General features: G+C 48.8%; 2 protein-coding genes across 6 annotated transcripts in view; one reads left to right on the top strand and one right to left on the bottom strand.

Moving 5' to 3' along the window:
* Nucleotides 1-2888, top strand: part of GUCD1 (guanylyl cyclase domain containing 1) — a 33780-nt gene extending 30892 nt beyond the window's left edge. The window contains exon 6 of one of the 3 annotated variants that reach the window (XM_027576478.1): nucleotides 2642-2888. In XM_027576478.1, coding sequence (XP_027432279.1) covers nucleotides 2642-2748 — 107 coding nt within the window. In that variant the 3' untranslated portion in view covers nucleotides 2749-2888. The remainder of the gene's footprint in view (nucleotides 1-2641) is intronic. The other 2 variants (XM_027576471.1, XM_027576474.1) reach the window with 2 other exon arrangements.
* Nucleotides 1-22998, bottom strand: part of UPB1 (beta-ureidopropionase 1) — a 28851-nt gene extending 5853 nt beyond the window's left edge. The window contains exons 1-6 of one of the 3 annotated variants that reach the window (XM_027576468.1): nucleotides 22851-22998; nucleotides 16468-16639; nucleotides 14381-14468; nucleotides 7593-7687; nucleotides 5065-5226; nucleotides 2802-2971 (exon numbers count right to left, since the gene is read on the bottom strand). In XM_027576468.1, coding sequence (XP_027432269.1) covers nucleotides 2802-2971; nucleotides 5065-5226; nucleotides 7593-7687; nucleotides 14381-14468; nucleotides 16468-16639; nucleotides 22851-22954 — 791 coding nt within the window. In that variant the 5' untranslated portion in view covers nucleotides 22955-22998. The remainder of the gene's footprint in view (nucleotides 1-2801; nucleotides 2972-5064; nucleotides 5227-7592; nucleotides 7688-14380; nucleotides 14469-16467; nucleotides 16640-22850) is intronic. The other 2 variants (XM_027576469.1, XM_027576470.1) reach the window with 2 other exon arrangements.
* Nucleotides 22999-25046: the final 2048 nt, after the last annotated feature.

The following is a 25046-nucleotide window of genomic DNA, read 5'->3' as shown; positions in this document are numbered from 1 at the left end:
CACACCCGTAAATGACATTTTCAGGAATTAAATAGACAGTTGCAGGGTGAGTGCCATAAAACATCATTCTTGCAATTCTCCTGGGAGGGTACGTTGTGTAGGACTCAAACCCACAGCTGGCAATAAAACTTAGGCTCTCCAAACAAGCAAGGGAGAGGAAGCTGGAGGTTCATGAGAGCCCAGTGTGTGCGGGAATCACGGAAAGCCCACTGGGGGCATGGAGACATCTGCCTTATTCCCAGTGTGGCTACACTAGCCCCTAAAAATAATCATGGTGGGAAGAAGACACGCACCGAAGGGATGAAGGCACGACTCTCCTATTCACACATATATGTGGCCGAAACCTTAGACCACATGGGCTGCATGGCACCGTCAGGACGACTCCGTTCATCAAAACACACTTCAATTCTATTGTGTGCTTAGAACCGTGGGACCCCCAAAATGAGTGAGAACACCCCACCAACCCACAGAGCATGTGGGAGTCAGGGAGACAGGACATGCCAGAGAAGGGATGGATGGTTCCAGAAGCCATTGCTTATATGCAGCTGGTGGGGATTTACCTGGCCTTGTGCTGAAAAACATTCACCATCAATTCTATAAATAATCATTTATCATTTTAAGAAAACCACCCAGAATCCCCACCATCCTAATAAACCATCTGTTGTAATTTTTCCACACTCCACATCCATCCTTGGCAAAAGATGTTTACAGAGCTCTGACCGCAGCCTGGAAACATCTTTCCTTGCTCACAGGCTTTTGTCATGAGCCTGCATTATCTTCAGGATGACTTTTGAGTGGCTGTTCACTAACATGGAAGAGATGGGCTGAAATTTACCTAACCCTGACATTTCTCTCACCTCTAGCTCTTTTATTATTATAAATAAAGCTGCCAGAAACATCTTAATGCATACAGCCTTTTCCTCCTCTTTTAGACACTGTCAGGTAAAGTTTTAGGAGTATAATTATCCGGTCAAAGGGTGTGAACATTTTGGGAGCTCATGAAACACACCACTTTCCAAAGGACCTGTTATCGTTTTAACTGACAGCCTCATCATACCCTTGAAAGGCACGAGTTGGATGATTGTTGGTTGAGGAAGGAAAATCAGTAATTTTTAATAAGCCTACTAGGCTGCTGAAGACGCAAGCAGTTATGTGCATATTACATTGGGGTGCTTCTGTTTGCTTAATTGGGGCTAATAAAAGCCCGACAGAATAAGGTCAGGGATGCGGCCATCTGAGCCTGAGTCCTCAGCTTTGCCTGCCTTGGCCCAAGAGCCAGTTCAGGCAGAGATGCTCAGCACATTGGCTTCAGGTTCCTCGAGGGACCCCTGCAGGTAGATGGCACGTGCTGAATGCCTTACACATGGCCAGCAGGAGGAGGCTGCTCCAGGGGGCTGGCCCGGTTCTGCCCAGGTCCAGATGCTGAATGACCAGTAATTACCCTACATCACAACTGCCTTTGGACTCTGTCATAGTAACCAAGCTGCCATGAGGCCCCAGGGAGATTCTTCAGGGGATGTCGAAGATGAGATTTTTCCCCTTCTGCCCAACAGCGCCCCTCCGGGACACAGACAGAAACTTCGGGTGCACGGGGCGGGGCAGCTGACCTGAGGTTTGCGTTCTGGCTCATTGAGGGACCTGCTGTGCAAATCAGAATGCTGTGGGGATGTCACTCTTGAGAAGGGGGCACAGTGCTTAGAAGAAAAGGTAAAGTAAATGTCACATTCTGACCTTCAGAAGAAATTAGACTGCAATTTAGTCAAGAGAGAAGAGTGACAGGGGTAGGCTGGCAGGGAACTCAAAGCTGCCCACCAGAACTGTCCCAGCTGCTCCCCACCGAGGGACCGGGGCCCTCCCCACCACCAGCGTCCCACTGCTAGGGCCCTGGCAACCAGGACAACGAGAGTGAAAGCCAGCACCTCCACATTCAGGAATCCTGCTTTGGAGGAAGTGAGTTGGAGAGAAAGATATTTCCACATAAATTCCTAGAGTTTTGGTACTTGTTAATGATGCAAAACTGGAAACCACCCAAATATTCAGCCGTTGGGGAAGAGAGAAGCAGCGGAAGTGCAGTCATGCTGGGTCATCTTAGCTCACCCGCCATTATTAAATGAAGGGCCCCAGGGGTCTTGCACAGGGGCCCAGGGACTGCCAGGGCCTGTCCCCCCACTGCCTTCATCAAGATAGATTTATCTGTTTCAGGATGAGGCTAACACCGAAACTCGTGTTAGCTATTAGAAGAAAACACTTTGCTGGTTAAAAACAAATTTCAGAGCCACTTGGCTGATCTCTTAAGGACCCTCTCGGCTTTGATTCTCTCACTGGTTCCTTCCCTCGTCCAGTTGTCTGCCCTCCATGTGCTGGATGTCGCAGACAAGAGGCTTAGGAATCTGTGGTCCCTCTGTCAGGGAGCACAGTGGCCGTGACAGGGAAGGGGGCTAATTCTGGCCAGGCACCTACTACGCTCTGGGCACTTTAGAAGAGGAACTTTTTGGAAGCCTGACAATTAGGGCATGAGTGGAGGGGGACTGTTATCCTCTCAGTGTTCAGAATAATAGCAAAGGAATAGTATTTTACAGCAAAGCAGCTCTTGGGAGGGGGGATCTTAATTGACGTTGAGTATTTTTTTTTTTTTTCACAGTTGGTGAACTGCAATCCCATGGCTCAGATTTGTTAGACAACCTGGTGGCCTCACCTGCCTGCTCCAGTTTACCAAACCCACCTCTGAACCCTGCTGCTCGGCCATGAGCTGAAAAGAGCTAGGTCCCAAGAACCCTCCCAGATCCTACTTGCTGAGAGACCTGAGCGCTCCAATGGTGGCTGAGGGGTTGAAGATGATCTCAGCCCCATTGATGCTGTACATGAGCCAGTTGAGAGGGTGGTGCCGCCCGTAGCAGATGTTCACTGCAATCCTCCCGAACTGAGTCTGGAACACGGGGTGTCCGAGGTTTCCTTCCATGTAGTAAGTTGACTGAAAAACAAAGGACCATGCATGAAAGCCTCTGAGCTGTACAATTTCTCTTTCCTTAGACCTGACAGAAAAAAAGAAAATATTGCCAGGACTCCAAAAGTAACAATCTTGGCTGTGACTCTAAGTTCCCAAATTTCAATCTGTTAAAAAAAAAAAAAGAGAGAGAGAGAGAGAGAAACCGAAGAAACCAGACACAATAACTGGGAAATCACCATGGTTAATTTTTTCCCCACAATTTCTTTTGTGGCACGTCCAAAAAAATCCCCGAAGCAACTTCCCACAGTATTTTAAGGATAAACTTTGGTTAGGTTTCAGTCATGGTACAACAAATGGTCAAGGTTTGGTCAATGTTAACACGAGTTAGTCAATGTCTTCACCAACCACATGTTCCTATGAAGAATGTCAGAGCGGAAGGGACTAGAAATTCATACAGAGCAATCCCCGCCTATTGGGGGGGAACACCACGGCCTCAGTGGCCATGCGACTTGTCCAGCTGATGAAGGCCAATCTGAGACTAGAGCTCACACCCTGAAAGTACTCTCCTCCACAGAGCTCCCTGGGCATTCTGCCCGGGACTAGGGACGTCCTGCCATGTCTGCCTCTCTGCCTGCCCCCTTGGGGTGCTGGCCCTGGGACATTTTCATGGCTGGCACTGTGGAGGGGCTAGAGGGCTAGTTGGGGTCCCAAACAGATCTGCTCCCAGAACATTTTGCCTCTTCCCATTAATTTCAAAATGTGTTAGGATCAGGCAGCAACCAGGATGTGTACATGTGGTGGATACTGGAGTAGATCCTGGTGTGTTGAGACAAGCCCTTCACTATCTGCTGGGAGCTAAAGATTAATCCCAGGGTAAACAGGTGATGAGCACATCTTCCCACCCCCACCTCCAGCTGTCACTGAGAGACACCAGGGTTTTTTTTTCTCCCTAGGGAATGCCATCTAGCTCTGTAGATCCTTCCTTGTCCTTCTGACCAGCCTGGGAGTGTAGTTGGAACCCCCACAATCAGGGAGGGCAGCAAAGGACTGGGTATATCACATTCTGAACAACTGTATTTACTGCAGGTCAAGTTCAGGTTTCATATCTTAGGTATTAGGTGGAGTCCACCCCTCTTCACCCAATCCACCCATGCATTGGCATTAACTAATCAGAATAGCTCTCCTCATTTATACCTTGATCACAGGCACAAAGATTTACCTAATACCCATGCGCACAGACAAGTGCATTTACCTCCTGCCATCCAACACATCGACACTTCCCAAATGAGGGCTAGACTGTGACAGGTGAGGAGCTCAGAGCCCGAAAGGGGCTGCAGGAATCATTTCATGTTTGTGCACTATTTATTTTATTTATTTTGGTTTTAATCTATATACCACTTACCTCAGAGATGAATTTAAGAAAGCCAAGTCAGGTTATATTAAAAAAAGAAATACCCAGGGGCACCTGGGTGGCTCAGTGCCTTCAGCCCAGGTCATGATCCCAGCGTCCTGAGATAAGTCCCGTATTGGGCTCCCTGCTCAGCAGGGAGTCTACTTCTCCCTCTGCCTGCCCCTCCCCCTGCTCGTGCGCTCTCTCTCTTGCTCTCTCTCACTCTCTCTCTCAAATAAATAAATAAAATCTTAGGGGCACCTGGGTGGCTCAGTTGATTAAGTGTCTGCCTTAGGCTCAGGTCATGATCTCCAGGTCCTGGGATCGAGCCCTGTGTTAGGCTCCTGGCTCAGTGGGGAGTCTGCTTCTCCCTTTCCTGCCTCTCCCCTTCTCTCTCAAATGAATAAATAAAATGTTTAAAAATAAATAAAATAAAATAAGAAATAAGAAATTTCTAAAATTAAAAATTTATTTTTATATAATAATTTTATATAAAATTGTATTAAAAAATAAAAAAAAGAAATATCCCTCTGTGCTTGGTGTTTGGGACTCACCTGGGAGTCCCATTCAAATCTCATCTCTCCATGTGATCACTACAGCCATACCGTGTTCCAGTGCTGTGTGACGGGACATGATCCAACACAGGATTTCCCTCGCGGAAAGATCCATAGGCAGGTGCAGACCGAAGGGCCAGTAAGCTGAGCGGGTTTTTGTAGGGCCAGCTCACCTCGTTGAAGTCGCCCACTCTGGGGATGTGGTTTTTCCTGGTCTTTCCCAGGACTGCTCCGGAATTGGAGATCACCACAGCTGTGTTCCACAGAACGTCCCCGTGCTCTCTATCTCGTTCCAGGATAGGAGATACCACCACCATGTTGTGCTTCTTTGCCAGCTGCAAAGATGAGGAATGTAACAGAGTCATACTTTTAAATTGACTGTCATAGGTTTTTTTTTTTATTGAAGAATTAAATGATGCTACTAAATAATTTGACTTGGTTCAGAGCTATCATTTGTATTTGTTCTTTGGAAGACTGAATGCCAGCCTTGTCCTGATGCCCAAGCTGAGCTAAGTAAGAATAACTGTTGTCCTTGTGTCCTGTTGGCGGAAATGTAAAATGGTGCAGCGGCTGTGGAAAATAGTATGGCAGTTTCTCAAAAAAATTAAAAATAGAACTACCATATGATCTAGAAGTCCCACTTCTGGGTATATATCTGAAAGAATATCTTGAAGAGATATTTGCACACCAATGATCATAGCAGTACTCTTCATAAGAGCCAAGAAGTAGAAGCAACACAAAAATCCACTGATGGATAAGGAATAAATAAAATGTGGTATATCTGGGGTGTCTGACTGGTTCAGTTGGTAGAGCAAGTGACTCTTGATCTCGGGGTTGTGAGTTTGAGCCCCACACTGGCCGCAGAGATTACTTAAAAATAAAATCTAAATAAAATAAAATAAAATAAAATCTTTTAAAAATATGGTATATCCATACAATGGATATTATTCAGCCTTAAAAAGGAAGGAAATCCTGTCATCACATGGATGACATGTGATTCACGTGACACCATGAGCCTTGGAGACATTATGCTACATGAAATAAGCCGGTCACAAAAAGACAAATACTGAATGAGTCCACTTATGTGAGGTATCTAAAGTAGTCAAATTCATAGAAACAGGAGGTAGGATATTGGCTGACAGTAGCTGGGGGTGAATAGAGAGTTGTTTAATAGGTACAGAGTCTCAGATTTACAAGATGAAAAAGTTCTGGAGATCTGTCTCATAACAATGTGAATGTACTTAGCACCCCTGAACGATACACTTAGAAATGGCTGAGATGGTAAATTTTATGTGCTGTTTGCCACAATAAAAAAAAAAAAAAAGAATATTCCTCATACTTTTCGTCATACCAACCAAGCCAAACCAAACTCTTTGATGCTGAATTCCTTTTGTCTCACATAAGAATATTAAGGACCTGGTGACCATCAGGATAAGCAGCCCCAGATGGTCATTTGTCCTCAACTCTAACTAGCCTGTCACCACCTCTGGCCTTAAGGATGGAGAAAGGCACAAAGGGCAGAAGGTGATGTTCCAAGTCATGTAAGGGCATCCATGGGTCCTGGGCCCCTCTTGATGCAGACTGGTGTCCCTGGTACCAGTTCTCATCCCCTATTCCCCCTTTCCTCTTCCTCTGGCCCTGGTTCAAGTGTGTTGTCTATAGTCACCACTTAACCAGTCCCCTCTCTTTTATCCACAGCATGGAATCAACAACCTGGCAGACGACAGATTTTTTTCTGATAGCATGAGAATGCTCATGTTTGGAATTGCGACTCAGTTTTGATAGAATCACTATGATTACAGTTCTGCTCAAAAAAATCCCCTAAAAATACGTATAAAATCTGAAATGGGACATGGAGAAGTGAAAAAAGTGCTTTGTTAAGAATAAGGATAAGTCATCATTCGTAACCTCTTTGTTGTTATGGGTTGGGTTTGTGTGTGTGTGTGTGTGTGTGTGTGTGTGTGTGAGAGAGAGAGAGAGAGAGAGAGAGAGAACTGCTTTATTAGGATCTAATTTGCATGGTACAAAACTCATCCTTTTAAAGTGTGCTGCTCGGGTCACTGCTGATGGGCGAGGGGGGAAAAAATAAAGCGTGCTGCTGGGTGGTTGTTAGTACATCCACAGAGTTGTGCAACCATCACCACAATCTGATTTTAGAACCTTTTCATTACCCCCAAATGGAAACCCCACACCCATTAGCAGTCAATCCCCATCCCTCTCTCTGCCCAGCAACCATGTCTTTCTGCCTCTATTCATTTTCCTACTCTGGACATTTCATATCAGTGGGGTCAAACAACATTATAAGGTTTTAACAAAGAAAAATGAAGATTGATCTCGGTACTGATGAGACAGGCCACACAGAGAAGCTTACATAAGGCAGGCAAACAACATGGGCAGCAGCAGAGGTCCGGACAAGGAATCAACCTCATCCCTGGTCCCCAAAGGCCACCTCTGCTGCTTGCTAACGGCAGAACCTGCCATGGGAGGTTACCCCTCCCTGGGCTGCAGCTCCCTCACCTGAAAAAGTCATTAAGGGCCCTCTTGGCTCTGAAAGTCTATGATTTCAAGTGAAAGTACACTAAAAAAAAGGGCAGCAAATAGTCTTATCTAATCTCATTTGGCAAAACAAGCACCGAATGGGTGCATTTTCCATGGTGAAGGGCCACAGCCAGCAGCTGTGGTCATGCTCTGTGACCTGTACCTTCTGACAGAATCTGCTGGTGGGTCCGTCCTCTGCTGACTCAGCAAATTCCGTCCAAGGAAGCTTCTCTCTCGTACAGAAGGCAAAGGGCATAGCTGTGAAGAGGAGAAAGTCAGAATCACATCCAACACTCGTGACCTCGGAGGGGGCACTCCTCAGCCCAGCAGCTGAGGGTCTCCACAAGTTAACAAGGCTCCCGAGGGTCTCCAGCCTGGTTTCTGGGTCCTGTGTCCCCAAATGTGGGCGCAAGGCAGACCCTAACCTTCTAGGCTTCATAGCAAAACAAAGGGCTGGGCCAAATTTCTTTACTGCAGTCTTAAAAAACAATTGAATTTAGGGAAAAAAACAATTCAGGGACTTGAATAGATATCTGCATAATCATTTCACAGAAGCACTATTCACAACAGCTGAAAGACGGAAGTAACCCAAGTGTCCACTGATGGATGAATGGATAAACCCAAATGTGGTATGTATCCATACAATGGAATGTTATTCAGAAGCAGGAACTTCTGACACATGCTATAATATAGGCGAGGCTCGAAGACATTATGCTAAGTGATACATCAGTCATAAAAGGACAAATGCTATAGGATTCCACTTAGATGGGGGTACTTAGGATAGCCAGATTCATAGGGACAGAAATTAGAATGGTGGTTGCCAGGGGCTGGGTGGGGGAGGACAGAGTTTCAGTTTGGGAAGAGGAAAAAATTCTGGAGATGGATGATGGTGATGGTTACACAACAGTATGAATGTGCTTAATGCCACTGATCTGTGCAAAAATGACTAACTTGGTAAAGTTGATCTTACGTACATTTTACTCTGGATCCCAAACTGCTGGCTAATCTGTGGCTTGGTATAAGCAAGGCCAAGACTCCCTGGGGAAAGTGTCAGAGGGCCACTGAGGATGGCACTGGGGACCCTGGACACATCACCACAGAAATGTTCCTCCTCATGGGGATAGAGAGGCTTGTTCAGGAACAAGAAAAGCCACTCACTTAATGAACTCCCGTAAGAAGTCTGGGAACCGCTGGATGATGGACTGAATGTTCCCCAAGAATAAATGCATTATTCCCATGTTCTCTGGCTAGATGCCATCAGGGGGCTAATTAAATAACAAATTTCATTAAATTCATAAACTGATTTTTGTTTGCTTTTTATTTTTCAAACAGCAGGTACCTACATATGTAGTAACAATTCCCAGAACACTACATATACCGGGTTCAAAATGATGCTTGCCTTTGTGGGGGAGAGTGGGGGCTGCAATGGGGGTGGGTACCGGGATTTTTGGCTACGTGTGTTCCATCGCTCCCATACTCTTTAGTGTCGGCCAGTCTGATGGTGTGAGCTGGTATAGCACCATGATTAAATATGTATTTCCCTCACCTATGGGTGGAGCACCTTCCCACATGGTCACTGGCCTTTCTGGGTTCATCCTCTAGGCAGTCTTGTTCCTAACTCTCTGCCCGTTTCCTAACAGGCTGTTTGTCTTTTTCTTCTTGCTTTGGATGACTGAATTCTTTGGACCAATTCTGTATACTCCTTAGACCTTCCTCCTTCCAATAACCCCAGTCCATTTTCTTTCAGGGAGCTTAGCCTAATGGAAGTTTCCAGATGCTTGCTATGGCTCACGTCGCTCTGAACTGACTAACCTGAAGGGAGGGTATTCAGGAAGCAGCGTGATGCGCATGGCAAGTGCCTTATGTGGTCATGGCATGTGGCGGGTGGCCTGTCTGGGGTTACTAATTGTAGTCAACCTTTCCCAAACGTGGGCCATGGGCCCAGTAATAGGCAGCTGGTCCCCATATCCTTGTGAAGTAGGGAAGACTCTCCTCATTTCACAGAGAAGAAAGAGAAAAGAAGCATCAGTCTTCCAATTCCTTTCAGTCGTAGGATTGCTGGTCCTAAGATATGGCCAGTGTGAAGAGGCTACCAATGGCACGACCACCACCTTGGCCACCCAGGCTCTGCCAGTAACAGCCCCAGGGGCCTTGGCCTCAGGCTCAAGACTCAGGCTGAAGGCCTGCCTTCAGGAAAGAGGGAGAGACTATTTTAAGGAAGCCAACAAAAAAGCTGTTAATGACAAAAAAGATCCTTAATGACCATTTATTCTCAGCTTTCAGCACATTAGGAGAGACTCAAATACCCCAAGAGAATAAAACCTACCTTTCTGACTTCATTTCAGGTTGCTAAGCTCTCCAAATTTCTCCATTTCCATTTTAATGGCTTCTTTTCCTGTTTACACAACCTCTGTAAACAAACTTTCCAAAGAGGAATGGGGAATGGAGGTTGGCGGGAGCCTGGCTGCAAACTCCAACTCCACAGCTTTCAGATTAGAGGGGAAGAGGTTTCCTTATTTATTGAATCAACACTCTATGAGTCAGGCTCTAAATTTAGACCTGGGGGCGCCTGGGTGGCTCGGTTGGTTAAGCGTCTGCTTTTGGCTCGGGTCATGATCTCGGGGTCCTGGGATCGAGCCCCGCATCGGGCTCCCTGCTCTGCGGGGAGTCTGCTTCTCCCTCTCCCTCTGCCTGCCGCTCTGCCTACTTGTGCTCTCTATCTCTCTGTCAAATAAATAAATAAAATCTTTAAAAATAAATAAATAAATAAACTAATTAATTAATTAATTAATTTAGACCTGGCCCTGCCCTCAGGAGCTGCCAGCCTAGATGGGGGGAAGTGAATTATAACCTCGTGTGGCTGCACGATTCCACAGAGGCTCAGTTCTATGCAGGGGAGTTCCCAGGGTCCCCCAAAGAAGGGCATGTCTGTGCTAGACCTTGATGGATGACTGGGAGTTTTCCAGATCCAAGAAAAGGAAGAAGTTGGTGAAACCATCCCGTAAACATATTGTCTGTCATGTAGCAGGGATTGTTCATTAAAGATAAAGCTGAGCCTGAGTGCCTCAGTCAGTCAGGCGTCCGGCTCTTGATTTCGGCTCAGGTCATGATCTCAGGGTCGTGGGATCTCACCCTATGTCGGGCTCCCTGCTCAGCGGGGAGTTTGCTTGAGATTCTCTCTCTTCCTCTCCCACCACCCTCTCCCCGCAACTTGCGCTTTCGTGCTCTAACAAAGAAATAATTTTTTTTTAAAGATAAAACAGGGGTGTGGGAATGGATAAACTGTGGTCTCTACGGTGGAATATTATGCAGCCATAAAAAGGAAAGGCATTCTGACACATGCCACAACATGGATGGACCTCGAAAACATTGTTCCAAAGTGAAATAAGCCAGTCACAAAAGGACAAATACTATATGATTCCACTTACATGAGGTCCCTAGAGTAATCAAATTCAGAGAGATAGAAAGTTGAACAGAGGTTATCAGAGGTGCAGGATGGAGGGGTATTATTAAATGAGTACAGAGTTTTTGTTGGAGATGTTGAAAAAGTTTTGGGTATAGATAGTGGTAACGGTTACACAACTTTGTGAATGCATTTAACGTCACTGAATTATACACTTACCAATGGTTAAAGTGATGAATATTATGTTATCACAGTTAAATATTTTTAATGTTAAAAAAATAGGGGTGATAATTAGAATGGGAAAAATAAACTAACACCACGCAATGACCTCATGGAGTTTATGGTCTAATGGAAGAGGCAGACACATCACAAGTGTTGCCCAAATGAGTGAAAATATAAGTAACTGGGAACACAGAAAACGAGATGAACTTCTGGGTACAGATGGCAGACTGGATGCAAGCCTTTGCTCTTTTCTGTACCCACACCAAATGACACTAAAGGGATTTTTATGTAAAGGTACAAACCCATGAGGATGAAGCACTGAGAAAAGGACAAGAGCAACAGAACACGGGCGGCTGGAGAGCCAAGGGATGAGGGTAGATATTGTGATCGACCCAGGAAATTCAGGCTTCCAGCAGTAGAGGAAGCCATATACCGTTCTCCACCATACACCCTTGGAAAGTTGAGGAGTCAGAGGTACCATGGGGCTCTGAAGGTGGGGAAGCAGGGAGGGGTGACAAACAGAAATTGGTCAAAAGTCTGCTTAAGAAGCAGTCAGAAGCCCAGATCCCTCCTCCACTGCACAAGGCTGGCATGAGTCCCTCCCAGCCCAGCAGAAGGCTCGAGTCTCATTCTCTGGAGGTGCTTAAACAGAAGGTCTCTGGCCTTGGGGAAGCCAGGACAGATGAAGACGAGTAGAGTGTCAAAAACAGAAGGATTCAGTAAACATTGGCACACCCGACCCCTATCCTCCTTCTCTTCTTGGCAGGAGGTAAGAAGAATCTTCTCTGGGAACTCTGACCAGCCTGAAAAGAATGACCCAAAGACACTACTATGAAGGAATAGCTAACAAACAGCTAAACCAAGTCATCCTCTCATGAAACTCAGTGGGAAGGAGCTCTTCCCACAAACTCAGAGAGTTTGCAATCAGCTTTTTAACCCCCAATTCTTAAAATATAAGCAGCTGGGGAGAAAAGACCAATTTGGAGTAAGTAGGAAATGTGCAAGGAGAAAAAAAATGCTACCTAACATTCTCAGAGACAAGAGAAAAGTACTGTGATTATAAAATAAGAACAGGATGTCATAAAACAGGAACTTACAGACCAAAAGAACTCTTTGTAAATTCAAAATATGACCGCGGAAACAAAAGACTGAATGGCAAATCAAGATAAAATCTACCAGAAAACTGAGCAAAAAGACAAAGATGAAAAATCGGAGGAAATACTTAAGAAAATTAGGGATCTAGCCCAGGGTTCTAACATCCTAATAGTAGGAATATCAGAAAGAGAGGAAAGAAAAAAGAGGGGAGAAAATCACTAATGAACAGTAGATCTGAAGGACCCAGATTTCTAGCAGAGGAACCCAATGAGTTCCTGGAATAATGGATTAAAATAGATACACACACATTATGTACTGTCTCCCCACTCCCCACAAGAAGCACCCTAAGGGCAGAGGTGTCTCTCTTTTTGGCTTGCTGCTGTATCTCAAGGACCTATGGTGGCACCCAGCATATAGTAGAGGCTTAATAAATATTTGATGACTTCATGACAAAAATAAAATAGGTACGCACAATGGCATATCATTATGAAACTTCAAAGCATTAGAGAAAATTCTACAACCTTCTAGAGAAAAAGAAACTCATCAGTCAAAAGGGCTTTAGATGAGTCAACAACACTCAAAGCCAGGAGACAAGGGAGCAATGTGCTCAAACTTCCAAAGGAAAATTATTTCTAACCTAGAATTCAATACCCAACCAAACTATCGAGATCGTTGTAGGAGGAACATATTGTCAGATATGCAAGGCTCAAAAAGGTTACCTCCTATGCGTTCTTTCTCAGAAAACTACTCAACCAAAAAGAGGGAGAAAAGCAAGAAAGAGGGAGATGTGGGATACAAGACACCCAAGAGCAAGCTAAAGGAACTCCCCAGCATGATGGTGACGGGAAATCCCAGGATGACAGCCGTGCAGCCAGCAGAGGAGGCAACTAATTCAGACTAGAGCAGTCAGAAGGCTCTGGGGACATACTCCTTTAAGGAGATGAAACCAGGTAGGGGGTATGGGGGAAATAGTTGATGGGGATTAAGAAGAGCACTTGTGATGAGCACCCGGTGATACACGGAACTGCTGAATCACTATATTGTACACCTGAAATGAGCATACCACTGTATGTTAACTAACGAATTAAAATGAAAACTTACAATTGAAGAAAAAGGAGATGGAACCAACAGACAGCTTTACGTGCCTAAACCTCCCAAGAGGATTTAGGAAGCTGGGGTAAAATAAGTTTGGGGTAGAATTTGGGGTAGGTGTACAGAAAACAAAGCAAATTCTGAGGAAAACAGAAAGTGATTCAGGAAAAGAAATCTAAGTCTACAAAATGGCTTGGCAGAGAACGGATGGAAGATAAGAAAGGTATGTGTGAACAGAGTGAGCAGAGGAGGCAAGGGACTAATGCTGTCTTCTTCCACAGTGGGAAGGTAACAGATGGTATGAAACTGAACAATCAGGAAGCAGCAACACAAAGGTAGATTCCCAGAGAACCAGCCAAGAGTAGAAAGTGGTTGCCTCTGGGGAGGAAGACAGCTAGTTTTTGGTAACAGACCTTGTAGACCATTTGACTCCCAACCACAAGCATGTAGAACTTTGATAAAAAGAAAATAAAGGTATATGGTATCAGGGGTAGGTTATAGGGACGTACCTTGAGATAGGGAGGTGGGCTCTGAGCTTCTATGTGAAGGCTGGACAGGGTCTAAAAGGCAAGGAGGGGGGAGGGGAGGGCAAGGGGGATGAAGGCCAGGCCAGAGGGAGCGGCTGCTGCAGTGGCCTGGGAGGAGGGAGAGGGTGTCGTAGGGGAGTGAAGGATCTGGAAGGTCAGGGCAGAGCCCAGCCGTGATGAGGCCGCAGAGGAGGCGGAAGGAACAGACTAAGCAGTACAGAGTTGAGTTTTGTAAAGATCTTTCCTAGAAGGCACGAAGAGCCAGTTAGAAGGGGCCAAAGTGGAGAGTGCAGGGAGACCAGCTGGAAGCAAATACAGAAGGCAGGTTTAAGCTGGTGGCACCTTGGGCCAGGGCAGTGGTGGTGAGAAGGTGGGTAGGAGCAACTGAATGGGTTCAGGACCGTTTGGGAGGAAGAACTGGCAGGACCAGACAACAGACTGCGGTGTGTGGAGGCCAGGATTCCTGGCTCTCTGGTGTTGTTGACAAAAGAATCTTTCTATACATGAGAGAAGAAGAGATTTTTTTAAAAAGTCAAGTAGTCCTCTTGGTGACATGGAGATAATACACTATTATCTGAAGGCAGCAGAGGAAGCGCCCCAGGAGAGACTTACTCCATGCTTCCTGGAAACAGATGATGTTCACTCCGCACACAGCGGCCACCTCTACAATGGATTCTATGCGTCTGTGAAGGGCAGTGACCTGGCAATTCAAAAAGCAAGGATTAGAACCCATTCTCTCCTGTTGGTTGAGACTATTTTCCGAACTCATCCACAAGGACGAGGAACACGCCCCCACCTAGGCAGCGGCAAGAGGATGAGGAAGGTGGGGATATTCTGATATAGCCTACTCGCATCAAGCCCAAAAACTGCAGTAAAAGGTGGAGGTGCATGGGGTGCCCGGGGTGGCTCAGTCAGTTGAGCTTCTGACTCTTGGTTTTGGCTCTGGTCATGATTTCAGAGTTGTAGGATCCAGCCCCGCGTCGGGCTCCGCACTCAGTGGAGTCGGCCTGAGATTCTCTCCCTCTGCCCACTGCCCCTCCCCCACAAGCTCTAAATAAACAAATGAATAAAAGGTGGAGGTGCAGAGGCTCTAGGGTCCCACACACTTGATGCCGCCTTTCAGAGCCTCAGTTTCTTCACCTGGAGAATAGGGAGAACACCGTCTGCCCCAAAGGGTTGCTCAGAGGAGCGTATAAGCTTATCTGCTATTTACTGCAAGAGGGGCCCACACCCAGTGCACACTTTGGCCATCCCCTGGGCTAACTGCTCCTTTTGCCTCAGGACAGAGTCCACTTTCTACCATTCTGTACTCAAGGCTTCCGGTATGACTTGTCCTGCCACTTCCATTTTCCTGTGTGTATCTTATCATTGAATGAATGGATCCCATTTTCCAGGTGTGTTCTCCTTCGGGAATGTACTTCCCCACTCCACCCAATCTTCCCTGGATGTGTTATTCCTGTCATGCGTCACCCACAGAGGAGTGACTCTCCCAGCAAAAGGCTGAGCATCAAGAGGTGCCTCAGCACGCCCTGGTAGGTCCCTATGGTGGCGCTGTTGCCATTGTGCTGTTGTGTTCCCCACTGTCTGTCACTCCCATTACCCCACGCGCTCCTTAGGGGCAGGAGGAAAGTTGTCTTCATCTTCTTGGTGTCCTCAGCACAATGCCTGGCCCCCAGGAGATGTTTGGAACCGTCTGTTCAGAGAAAGACCCGAAGAACCAGGCTGAAAACCCGGAGAGCAACAGCTCTTCACGATGCTGTCTCTCCCCTTCAAGACTGCACACCAAGGCTCCATGGGTGTTTGCTAGGTGCTGACAGTGTGCGGAGTGTGCTCCTAGGTGCCGTGGGGGTGAGAACAGTGTCCCTGCCCCTGACAATCTGGGATGGTTGAGGAAACATACTCACAGTCAATTAATCCAGAGACAAAAAGTGACCTGAGAACCAGAAATCTTTTAATCCAACAAAAGCAGGACCAAAGAGAAAGATGATGCAGAACCTGACCTGGAATCCAATTGACCTTTTCTCGATAATCCCTAGGAGTTCTGAGGCATGCTGTATTCCCAGGAAACCTCTGCAGAGAAAGCCTTAAAAGTTTGAGCAGCTGGAGGAATGCTGTGAAGAAGTGTAGACAACAAATCGCCTGTGTCCGTGACAACATATTTCTTTAGGGACATACAAGAATGCTGTCACATTTATATTAACTGTAAGGTCATAAGGAAATGCGTATCATATTCCCACCACCCTGAGGCACCATCAGCTGACAGACATCTGGGTTTGGTGAGTCCCCACCCTCAGGATCACGGACGGACAGACAGGTCCTGACCGGCGTGTGCTAGCAGGTACCCTTCTGGCAAAAGACTGGGTGAGAGGCAGAGTTCCAGAGAGAGCTTGAGCCAGACAAAGGGCACCCTCCCCACTGAGAAATGGAACTTCAGATCAATCGCAGGAGAGGACGTAGAGGGGAAGGTGGGAAAACACTGAGGAGCGAGAAGGCAAGGAGAAGGCAGGAGCCAGACAAGAAAGAAGAGCCAGAGATGGGGGCTACAGGGAAGGGGGTTGGCCAGGGCAGAAGCATCTAGATGACCACTCATGGTGCCTATGGATCTGCAGTGAGTGGCCACCTGGGGACTGGGGACGTGTTCAAAACACAGAGTGGGCCAACTGCTCCGTTTATGTATTTATGGTCAAAAGAGGCTGCACCTGTTTTGCCACAGGGGCATCTGCAGGCAGGGGAGTTCTGTTCTGAACAAGTCCCACACGCACGGTCCGAGGAGGTCTCAGCTGCTCCTCTGCGGCCTCAAAGGCATACCCCTGCAGTTCAAAGTCCCCTTCGGAGGCGGCTTCAAAAGCCCTGCTGGGCAGATCAAGCTTCCTAAATGGGCAGGAAAGATGGGAAACGATTTGCATGAGGTCTGCTGAGTTGAAAATTCCCCTCCAAACCCCCTGTAGTCACCCGTCAGGGAGAGAGGAGGCAGGGGCATCTGGCAAGGAGGCACACAGAGCAACCCAGTGCCAGGGCCCACTCATGGGAAGCTGGAGTGGGGGCTGGGAGGAGGGGGGGGCCCTGCCTGGTGGAGAATGGACACTACACTGAGTATGGGCTTCACCAGGGAGGTGCCAGGGTCAGGCCTGGCAAAGCCCGGGAGCAGGGAGGGGGGCTGTAGGGTGACTGGTCAAGAGGCTGATGTTTTAGAGCTGCTGACCTCAGGGTGGAGATTAAAGTCTCAGCAGTCTGCGCAGAAGAGAGGCAATGGATTTCCAAAAATGTCTGTGGACTAGAATCAGAGGGCTCTGCTGAGAGCAACTGCTGAGGACAGGGCTTAGGAGATGGCTGGGTGGAGGAGCTGGGACTGATAGCATGAGGGGGGGGTCCTGTGACCATTCGCCACTAAAGGTTACAGGTCTCCGGTGAGCCCCATCCCCCTGTCCTGCTGCCGCTCCCACCAGGGGCAGTCCTATGCCCGGTGCTGGGGGCGGCGCCTGGTGGGACCCAGGCGTCCAGACCAAAGGTGCAGGCGCTCATCCTGGTTTGTAGTTTATTAACAAACGCAAATGGATTAATTATAACACCTTCCACCTAAGTGACCACCGGCCAAACGGCAAACACCTCCTGACGCTGGTTGGATGCTGCGCACTGAGGCGAAAACAGCAGGTGCACGGGACATGGCCTCTGGCCAGGAAGGCCTTACCATCTAGGGGCGAGATGGTTATGAAATACTCAGAGAACACATCAAAAAATAACCTGACAGCCATTATCTAATAATAATATTTCTCTCCTACTTTAAATCACTTTCTTAAAGACATTTCTTTCAAAATCACAGCCCTGTCAGCCCAAGCCCCCTGTCGCCGCCCCCTGCCAGGCAGTTTCCATGTGACGGCCCTGACAGCTCCAAGTTGGGTTCCACCCCTGACAATCAGCTTGCTTTTCAACTAGTCAGGGTTCTGTTCACTTTAGCAGGTTAGAAATAGCAGCATTGCCCACACCGCACCTCCCCTTGCCGTGATTGCCTCAGACACAGTCCTCCTGCCCTCAAGCAGAGGGCTCCCCTGCCACAGCCCTCAGCCCCACGACAAGTCACCATGGAGGACAGGAGAAAAAGGAGAAGGGCTCTGCGTGTCTGTTTGCCCTCAGGCCCTCGGGCAGGGCAGCAGGACCGTCCTTTGGGAGACCTCTTGGCAGGCCTGTCCTCCATCTGGGTCTCATCCCAGGAAGAGAGCAGATGGAAGAGATCTGGTCTCACCTTTGCAAGCCCACCTGTAGCCGTCACCTGGATGACAAGATGCCCCTCAGCCTCTGGCCGTCTTTCCCCATCCGATGCCCATAGCTGTTGGCTCTCCCCATCTTTCCATCACCATGAGCCCCGTTACTCTGTGATGATGTGCAGGCTCCCTGCCTTGTCACTATGTTGAGTGCTGCCTCCATCCCTCCTACACCCAGTTCCCTGCAGACACTCATTCTCCTAGGCTTGAGATGGCACAGGCCAGGCATAGGGATGTGGTGGGATATAGACTGGCTATGGCCCAGCAGGGGGGTTGAGGCAGAGACCAGTAGATGAACCACAACCTCAGAAGGGCTCCATGCTGCCGGAAACCCTCCCTTGGTCCCTATAGTCGGCCTTCTGCCCTTCAGCCCCTTATCCTGATATTAAGGCCCCACATGGCTTCACCTCTAATGTCAAGGAGGCGAGCCCATCATTTCCTGCTCTGGCTCCAACATACCCTCCTGGTCCCACCTCCCCCACCAGGGTCAAGGCAGACCTCGTCTGAGGGAGCCCAGCTCCTGCCTCCTCTGCAACCTCTAGCTTCTAGAACTTCCTCTTTCCTCTCTAATAGCTCTTTACCATCAGCGTTTTAAATAATTAAACTAGAGCTTTGCTACAAAAGAAACACACGCTCGTTGGGAGAAAAAAATCAAACAGTGGAAAGGATATCAAATGAAAACTGAGTTCCCCTCTCCATCCCGCCCCTCAGCTCCAGTACGGAATCTCGGAGACAACCCCTCTTAATAATGTTGTAGGTATTTTTCCAACATTTTCCTGTAAGTGTGTAAACTACATTGGTGTCCTTCTGTATATTCTGCTCCTCCACCTGCCTTTCTTACTTAACAATATGTATAAACTGGACATTTCTCCCTGTCTCCTACAGACCTACCACATCCACCGTTAAAGCTATTTGAGGGGCACCTGGGTGGCTCAGTTGGTTAAGCTCCTGACTTCAGCTCCGGTCATGATCTCAGCATCCTGGGACTGAGCCCCACCTCAGGCTCCGCACTCAGTGGGAAGTAGCTTCTCCCTCTCCCTCTGCCCCTCCCCCTGCTCATGCTCTCTCTCTCTCAAAAAAAAAAAAAAAAAGCAAGCTATTTGAATCTTTCCCATTAAAAAAATAAATAACAGAGAAAAAAGGAAACACTCTCCACAGGTTCCTCTTGTTACCTCACTTGCTCTCCTCACCTCCCCTTCAGAGGGAGCTTCCCCAAAACCTTCACCTCCCACACCTTCCTTAGCCCCCTATTCCCTGGGGCCCACTCCCCCACTCTGAATTGCCACCAGCCTTCTGGTTGGCTTTAGCCATGGGAGAGACACTCACACTCCTGTCTTAATCCTTCTAGACCTCCCTATACCATTTGACACTCTGTCCCTATCACGCTTGGTGTCCTTGATACTTGCCCTGGGGCCCCTGATCCCTACTTGCTCACCTCTGGCGTACCATGCAAAGTCTCCACTTCCTCTGATTTTTTTTTTTTAACAGCAGGTTCTCCTGAATCCCTCCTTGGGCCTGTCCCACTCTGTACACACTCTTCTGCCTGCAATGAGGACAGTCCCAAGCCCAGCCTCCCCCAGTGAGGACCACCTCTGCACAATTCCTGTAGTGGGTTGAACTGAAGCTCCCCAAAAGATGCATCCACATCCTAATACCCAGAACCTGTGAACGAGACCTTATTTGGAAAAAGGACATTTGCAGATGTAATTAAAGATCTCAAGATAAGATCATCCCAGATTATCCAGGCAAGCCCTAAATCTAGTGACCAGTATTCTGTAAGAGATGCCCAGGGGAGAGTCAGGGGAAGAGAAGGCCATGTAAAGACAGAGGCAGAGATTGGGGTGATGCTGCCACATGCTAAGGGAGGCCAGAAGCCACCAGAAACTAGAGAAGGCAAGGAAGGATTCTCCCCCAGAGCCTCTGGAGAAGCGTGGCCCTGCTGACACCCTGATTTTGTACGTCTGGTCTTCAGGACTGTGAGAATAAATTGCTTTTGGTTTAAGCCACCAGTGTGTGGTAATTTGTTCCAGCAGCCCTAGGAAACTGAACAGCATCCTCAATTCAACTCATCAGACTTCCCCAAAGCTGCTCCTCATTAGATGAATGAACCAGCCACCTGATCTGCCTCCTCTGCTGTGTTGGCTATCTGCACCGCTTGCTGACCTCCCAAGACCTCTGGAACCCTTCCTCTTCTTGGCTCCCAGGCGCTCTGTTACTTTAGGCCTCCTCATCTTTCACCTGCTCTTCTCAAATTCTTTAAAAGACTCCCACCACCATTAGGACAGGTTCCGCTCCCTTAGCATGGTGTACAGAGTCCCTGGGCCTACCGTGCCTACTTTTGCCTCCTCCCCAAAGCATTCTACACATGCAGTCCCTGAATGAGCATGCTCCCTGGTGTCTGGGCCCTGACCCGGAGTACTGAGCCCTTCCTGTCTCCAAACCAACTTCTCCATCTCCTTCACCTCCACCTCTGTTCATGTACACTCTCTCCAGGTCTCCTTGCATCCTTCTCTCACCATGCATGGCGACCATCAAAAGGCGGAAAGCCCCTCCAGCGGGGGAAGCATGTACTCCTAGTGCCCAGGACAAAAATAAACATGCACTAAATGTTTGTTGAATGAATAAATGCTTCTTGGTTCTGGCTGTCTTAAAATCGAGAGTCCATGCTCTTTGAGGATTTCATCTGCCTGGCCTAGGCAAAAGCCCATTTAGCTCATTCACTTGACATACACTTACTAAGCATCGTCTTTGTGCTGGGCACAGCAATTAATCGGGAGAGAAGGTGGTCTTGTGTGGAATGCAGTCAGGAGTCCTGAGGGAGGGGCTGAGGACTCGGGCTCCACCAGGCCTTCACAGAGGCTCCACCAGGCCTTCACTCCTTATAGCTTCACGTCAGGCTATAAGCAGTGAGCAGGGGTTTAAGTGGGAGAAGGTTTTTAAATGACTAATGATTTTCCATCTTCAGTTCACAATCCTGTGCATAGCCAAATCCCATCCAATTGCAAGGACTGAGCACGTACAAAGGATAATACCCTAGAGGTAAAGCCTGAAAGGCTTCAGTGCAGAGTGGAAGAGAACCTTTCATGAATAGTTACTATAAGCCAAGCTCTTCAAGGAGGCCCAGTTATCACTGGCTAATGGATGTTGGCTCTCATTTTACCACCCATTATAATTCCTCCCCACTCTGGAGAGATCCAAATGCTCACATGAGGTCCCTCTTGCAAGGTAGTCCTTATCCCAGTCTCTAGAATGTGCCTCAGCCAGTCACTTACATGAGAGACATTTCTCTTTTCCTAAGGCTCTTGTGCTTTACCTCTCTCTGACACCACAGACTCTCCCCATTTCTGTTCCCAGAAGAATATGCCCACCTCATCCTCAAAAACAAAACAAAACAAACCTATTCCCATCCTGAGACCCTTGCTTTAAGACACCTTCAACACCTTCAACTCTAAGAGGCTTCCCTCTTGACAGGTGTGGTGGAAAGTAGTAGGTCAGCATGATTTCACTGGAGGGACCTTGAAGGTCATCCGGTTCTGGGTATCCCTCTTGGGGTATGAAGAGCCCTTTTCAGCAGAGTTCTGTACCACTCCTACCCCCAAAGGCAGTTGTTCTACCTTTACCATCCACTAGCTCTGTTCACTAGCGGATGGTGAAGTTCACTTTATGTTCTCTTAGATCTGAGATCTGGCCTCCCTGCAGTAACTCCCACCGCAGCCAGCGTGGCTGGGAACCACTGACCCAATCAACACCCTTGAGTTTCAGGTTTATCAGTTTCCTGCCTCAAGGTCACTGCCATGAGGTCAGGAAGTGCACAGTCTGACTTGGGGGTGGGGAGCCCGCCAATGGGCAAGGAAGTGGAAAGAAGATTAAGTCAGGAGCTGCATGGGGTCAGAGTTTGGATTTCATTCTAAGAGCCATGGGAATCCTTCAGAGTTTTTTATTTTTTTTTTAAAAGACTCCATCCATTATTGAGAGAGAGAGAGCATGCACACACAAGGGCGGGGGGGGGGGGGGGAGTCCAAGGGAGGGAGAGAAGCAGGCTCCCCGCTGAGCAGGAAGCCCAACCAGGGGCTGGATCCCAGGACCCCAGGATCATGACCTGAGCCAAAGGCAGACGCTTAACGGACTGAGCCACCCAGGTGCCCCTCCTTCACAGAGTTTTAGGCAAAGGAGCAACAAGATAATGATTTACATCTTTGGGTTGCTTGGAGAAAAGTGGATTGAAGAGAACCAAGAGTGGAAGTGTCTTCCAGCTTTGTATACCCAGTGTCCAGCAGTGCACTAGCCTCAGAAAGTCCTAGTGATGCACACGACTCGCTGCGAGTGGAAAAACAGTTGCACTTAACCAACTCCTGGGCCTTGCCACAGGAAAAGGTTCCTACTCCAACCAGATTCAGCCAGCCTCTACCTCCAGGATCTGCCAGAGAACCAGTCACTGCAAGAAGTAAGGGCTGGGCCTGGACAGTCAGGTGACTTGCTAGGGGCTCTGGCTGGAGGCACTGACCCAGACAGACCCCCAGAGCATGGGCCTGCCTCTGGGGAGGAAGCTGGTCACTGGAAGTAGGTAAAGAGAGCTGGGTGGCCTTTTCCCCTTCCGAGTTCTGGGCCAGAAAGGGAGAACTGGCTTGTAAAGGTCACTCGGGGGCTGGAGAACCCCTGAGGCCCAGAGCCGTCACATCTAGATCTCCGAAGGCCTCTGCTCACCAACTCCGATCTTCATCGCCTCCTCGGAACCCTTCAGATCCTGAAGCACTCTCCCTGGTTCCCCAGACCCACACTCGCTGGCCCCAAGATCTCCCCACCCGAGCCTCTGGGCCCCAGACCTGGTTTCCTTGCCATAGAGAATGCGTTTCACCTCCCTCAAGTCTGCGGGTGGCAGATGCTTCTCCAAACATTGCTCCAGCGACTCCCATTCAGGCCCCGCCATGGCCGGAGTCTGCAAGCGCGGAGGAGGGGCTGATGTCCAGGCTAATACTGCCTACCCTTTGCCCCCAGAAAGAGGAGAAGGAGGAGCCAACAACCAGGTCCGCGCACGCGCTCTCCACTCTACCCGCGCACCTTCGGCCCCTGGAAGGCTCACGTGAGGCACGCCCCCTCCTCGCGCCTTCCAGGGCTTCGCTGGGGGGACCGCCCCTTGCCCTTCGCGCCTCCTTCCGCACGCGCCAGGACACGCCCCTTTCCACGGGCGGGAGCGCCCTGAGCCCTCGCGCCTCGGCCGCACGCCCGGAGCTGCTGCTGTTGCTCCCTACTTGCGGCCTTTGGAGGCTCTCGCGCCAGTCCCCAGAAGCGTTCTGTTACTCTCTCACTCTCCCTCGCCCTCCGGTTCCTGGCCGGAGGTGTCGGGCGGGACCGAGAACCCGGAGAGGCGGTGAGGGAGCCCTGGGCGCGGCCTCCGGGGGGCAGCGGCGCGGTCTGAGGTAAACGCCTGGCCCGCTCGGTCGCACCCTCGTGGGGCCGGTTCCCGCCGCAGCCAGTGGGCAGGGCTTCTCCCCGCCCCGACCTCGGTCTCCGGTCGGCGGAACCGGGGCTGCCGGGCGGGGCCGGCCCACCGCACGGGACTGCGGAGGAAGGTACGGGACGAGTTTCAGTGTCCCAAGGGCAGTAACTGCACCACCGTTTTCCAGTGCCCCGTATTTGTGAGAACTTATGGCTCCCCCCGGCCCACCCCGCCACCCACCCCCGCCGGGGCCAGGCTGGGAGGCCCCGGCCGCACGCGCCCACTCGGGGCTTCGGGGTTCGAGCCTGGCCAGCGCTTCACTTGAGCGAAGGGTCAAGTGATCCCATGCGCTTTCGTGGAGTGAATACCGCAAAATGCTGGGTCCCCAGGCAGGGAGCTCACCCTCCGGGCCCTTGGGCCCCCTCTCAGCTCTGCCGTCTGCAGTGGATGTGCCCGCATGGGCACTTTGCTGGGAGGGGGGCGCTTTAGACTCAATGAGTTGATGGGGGTGAGGGCCCTCTCGCAGTTCCCGCCGAACCAGAGAGTGCTACCCCCTCAGGAGCCAAAGATCTACTTTTAAGCCCAACTGAGAGTTAGAACAGAGCAGCTTAACTCTGGTGAAGAAACCAGTCGGCCCAAATCCCGGTTCAGCAACTAGCAAACCTTGTGCCTCCAGGAAAGTTACTCAGACACTCTGACCTTCTGTTGCTCTATCTGTAAAATAGGAGTACAACTACCTTGCAGGGTTGTTTAAAAGTAAGATAAGATAGGGTTGCCTCCGTGGCTTAGTTGATTGAGCATCCGACCCTTAGCGCAGTTCAGGTCTTGATCTTAGGGTCGTCAGTTCAAGCCCGGCATTGGGCTCCCCGCTGAGCGTGGAGCCTACTTAAAAAATAAAAAAAGATAAGATAAGCGCAAAAGGATCTAAAAGCAGGTGCTGTAGACCAAATGCTTTAGGTATTTTATATAAGTCAATAACTCACAAGTTTTGGCCATTGTTTTGCTAAACGTTAACCGACAGTTTTCTAGTATCTGACGGAGCTCCCTTTTCAAGAATGCAAACTTTGGCTGAGGCTTTTTGTATGTTAAGGCTCTGATATAAGGACAATACGCAGAGAACAAAACCTAGTACTTTTTCTTCATGGTTTAAGGTAGGGACAAACTTGTAAATACTTATAGATACAGCAGATTTAAATAATCTGATGTGGAAAAGGTATACCTTATGCTATGGAATTCAGAGGAAGGGGTGATTTCTGGCCTAGAAAAGGAAATTGTTTAAGACCCAAGAAAGAGGTCTCGTTGCCAGCTCTAAGAGCGTCAAAGAAAACTTCTTATCTTCTGTATGGTATTTCCTATTTTAGTTAATGGTCTCACTGCCCACTCATTTTGCCAAGCCTTTGAGAGTCATCCCCAACTCCTCCATGTTCTTTCTTTCCCTCCAAGGAAGCATCAAATTCTGCTAAATTTATCTCCCAAATTTTGTTAAAATCCTTCCCCCTCCCACCTCATGCCTATAATCATGTCATCATTTGCTTGAATTGTTGTTAGTCTTCTAACTTATCCCTATACCTCTGATGTCTAT

Source organism: Zalophus californianus, chromosome 14 (assembly GCF_009762305.2).
Source record: "Zalophus californianus isolate mZalCal1 chromosome 14, mZalCal1.pri.v2, whole genome shotgun sequence".
In the NCBI taxonomy this organism is placed as follows: domain Eukaryota; kingdom Metazoa; phylum Chordata; class Mammalia; order Carnivora; family Otariidae; genus Zalophus; species Zalophus californianus.
This window is presented reverse-complemented; position numbering and strand designations above follow the sequence as displayed.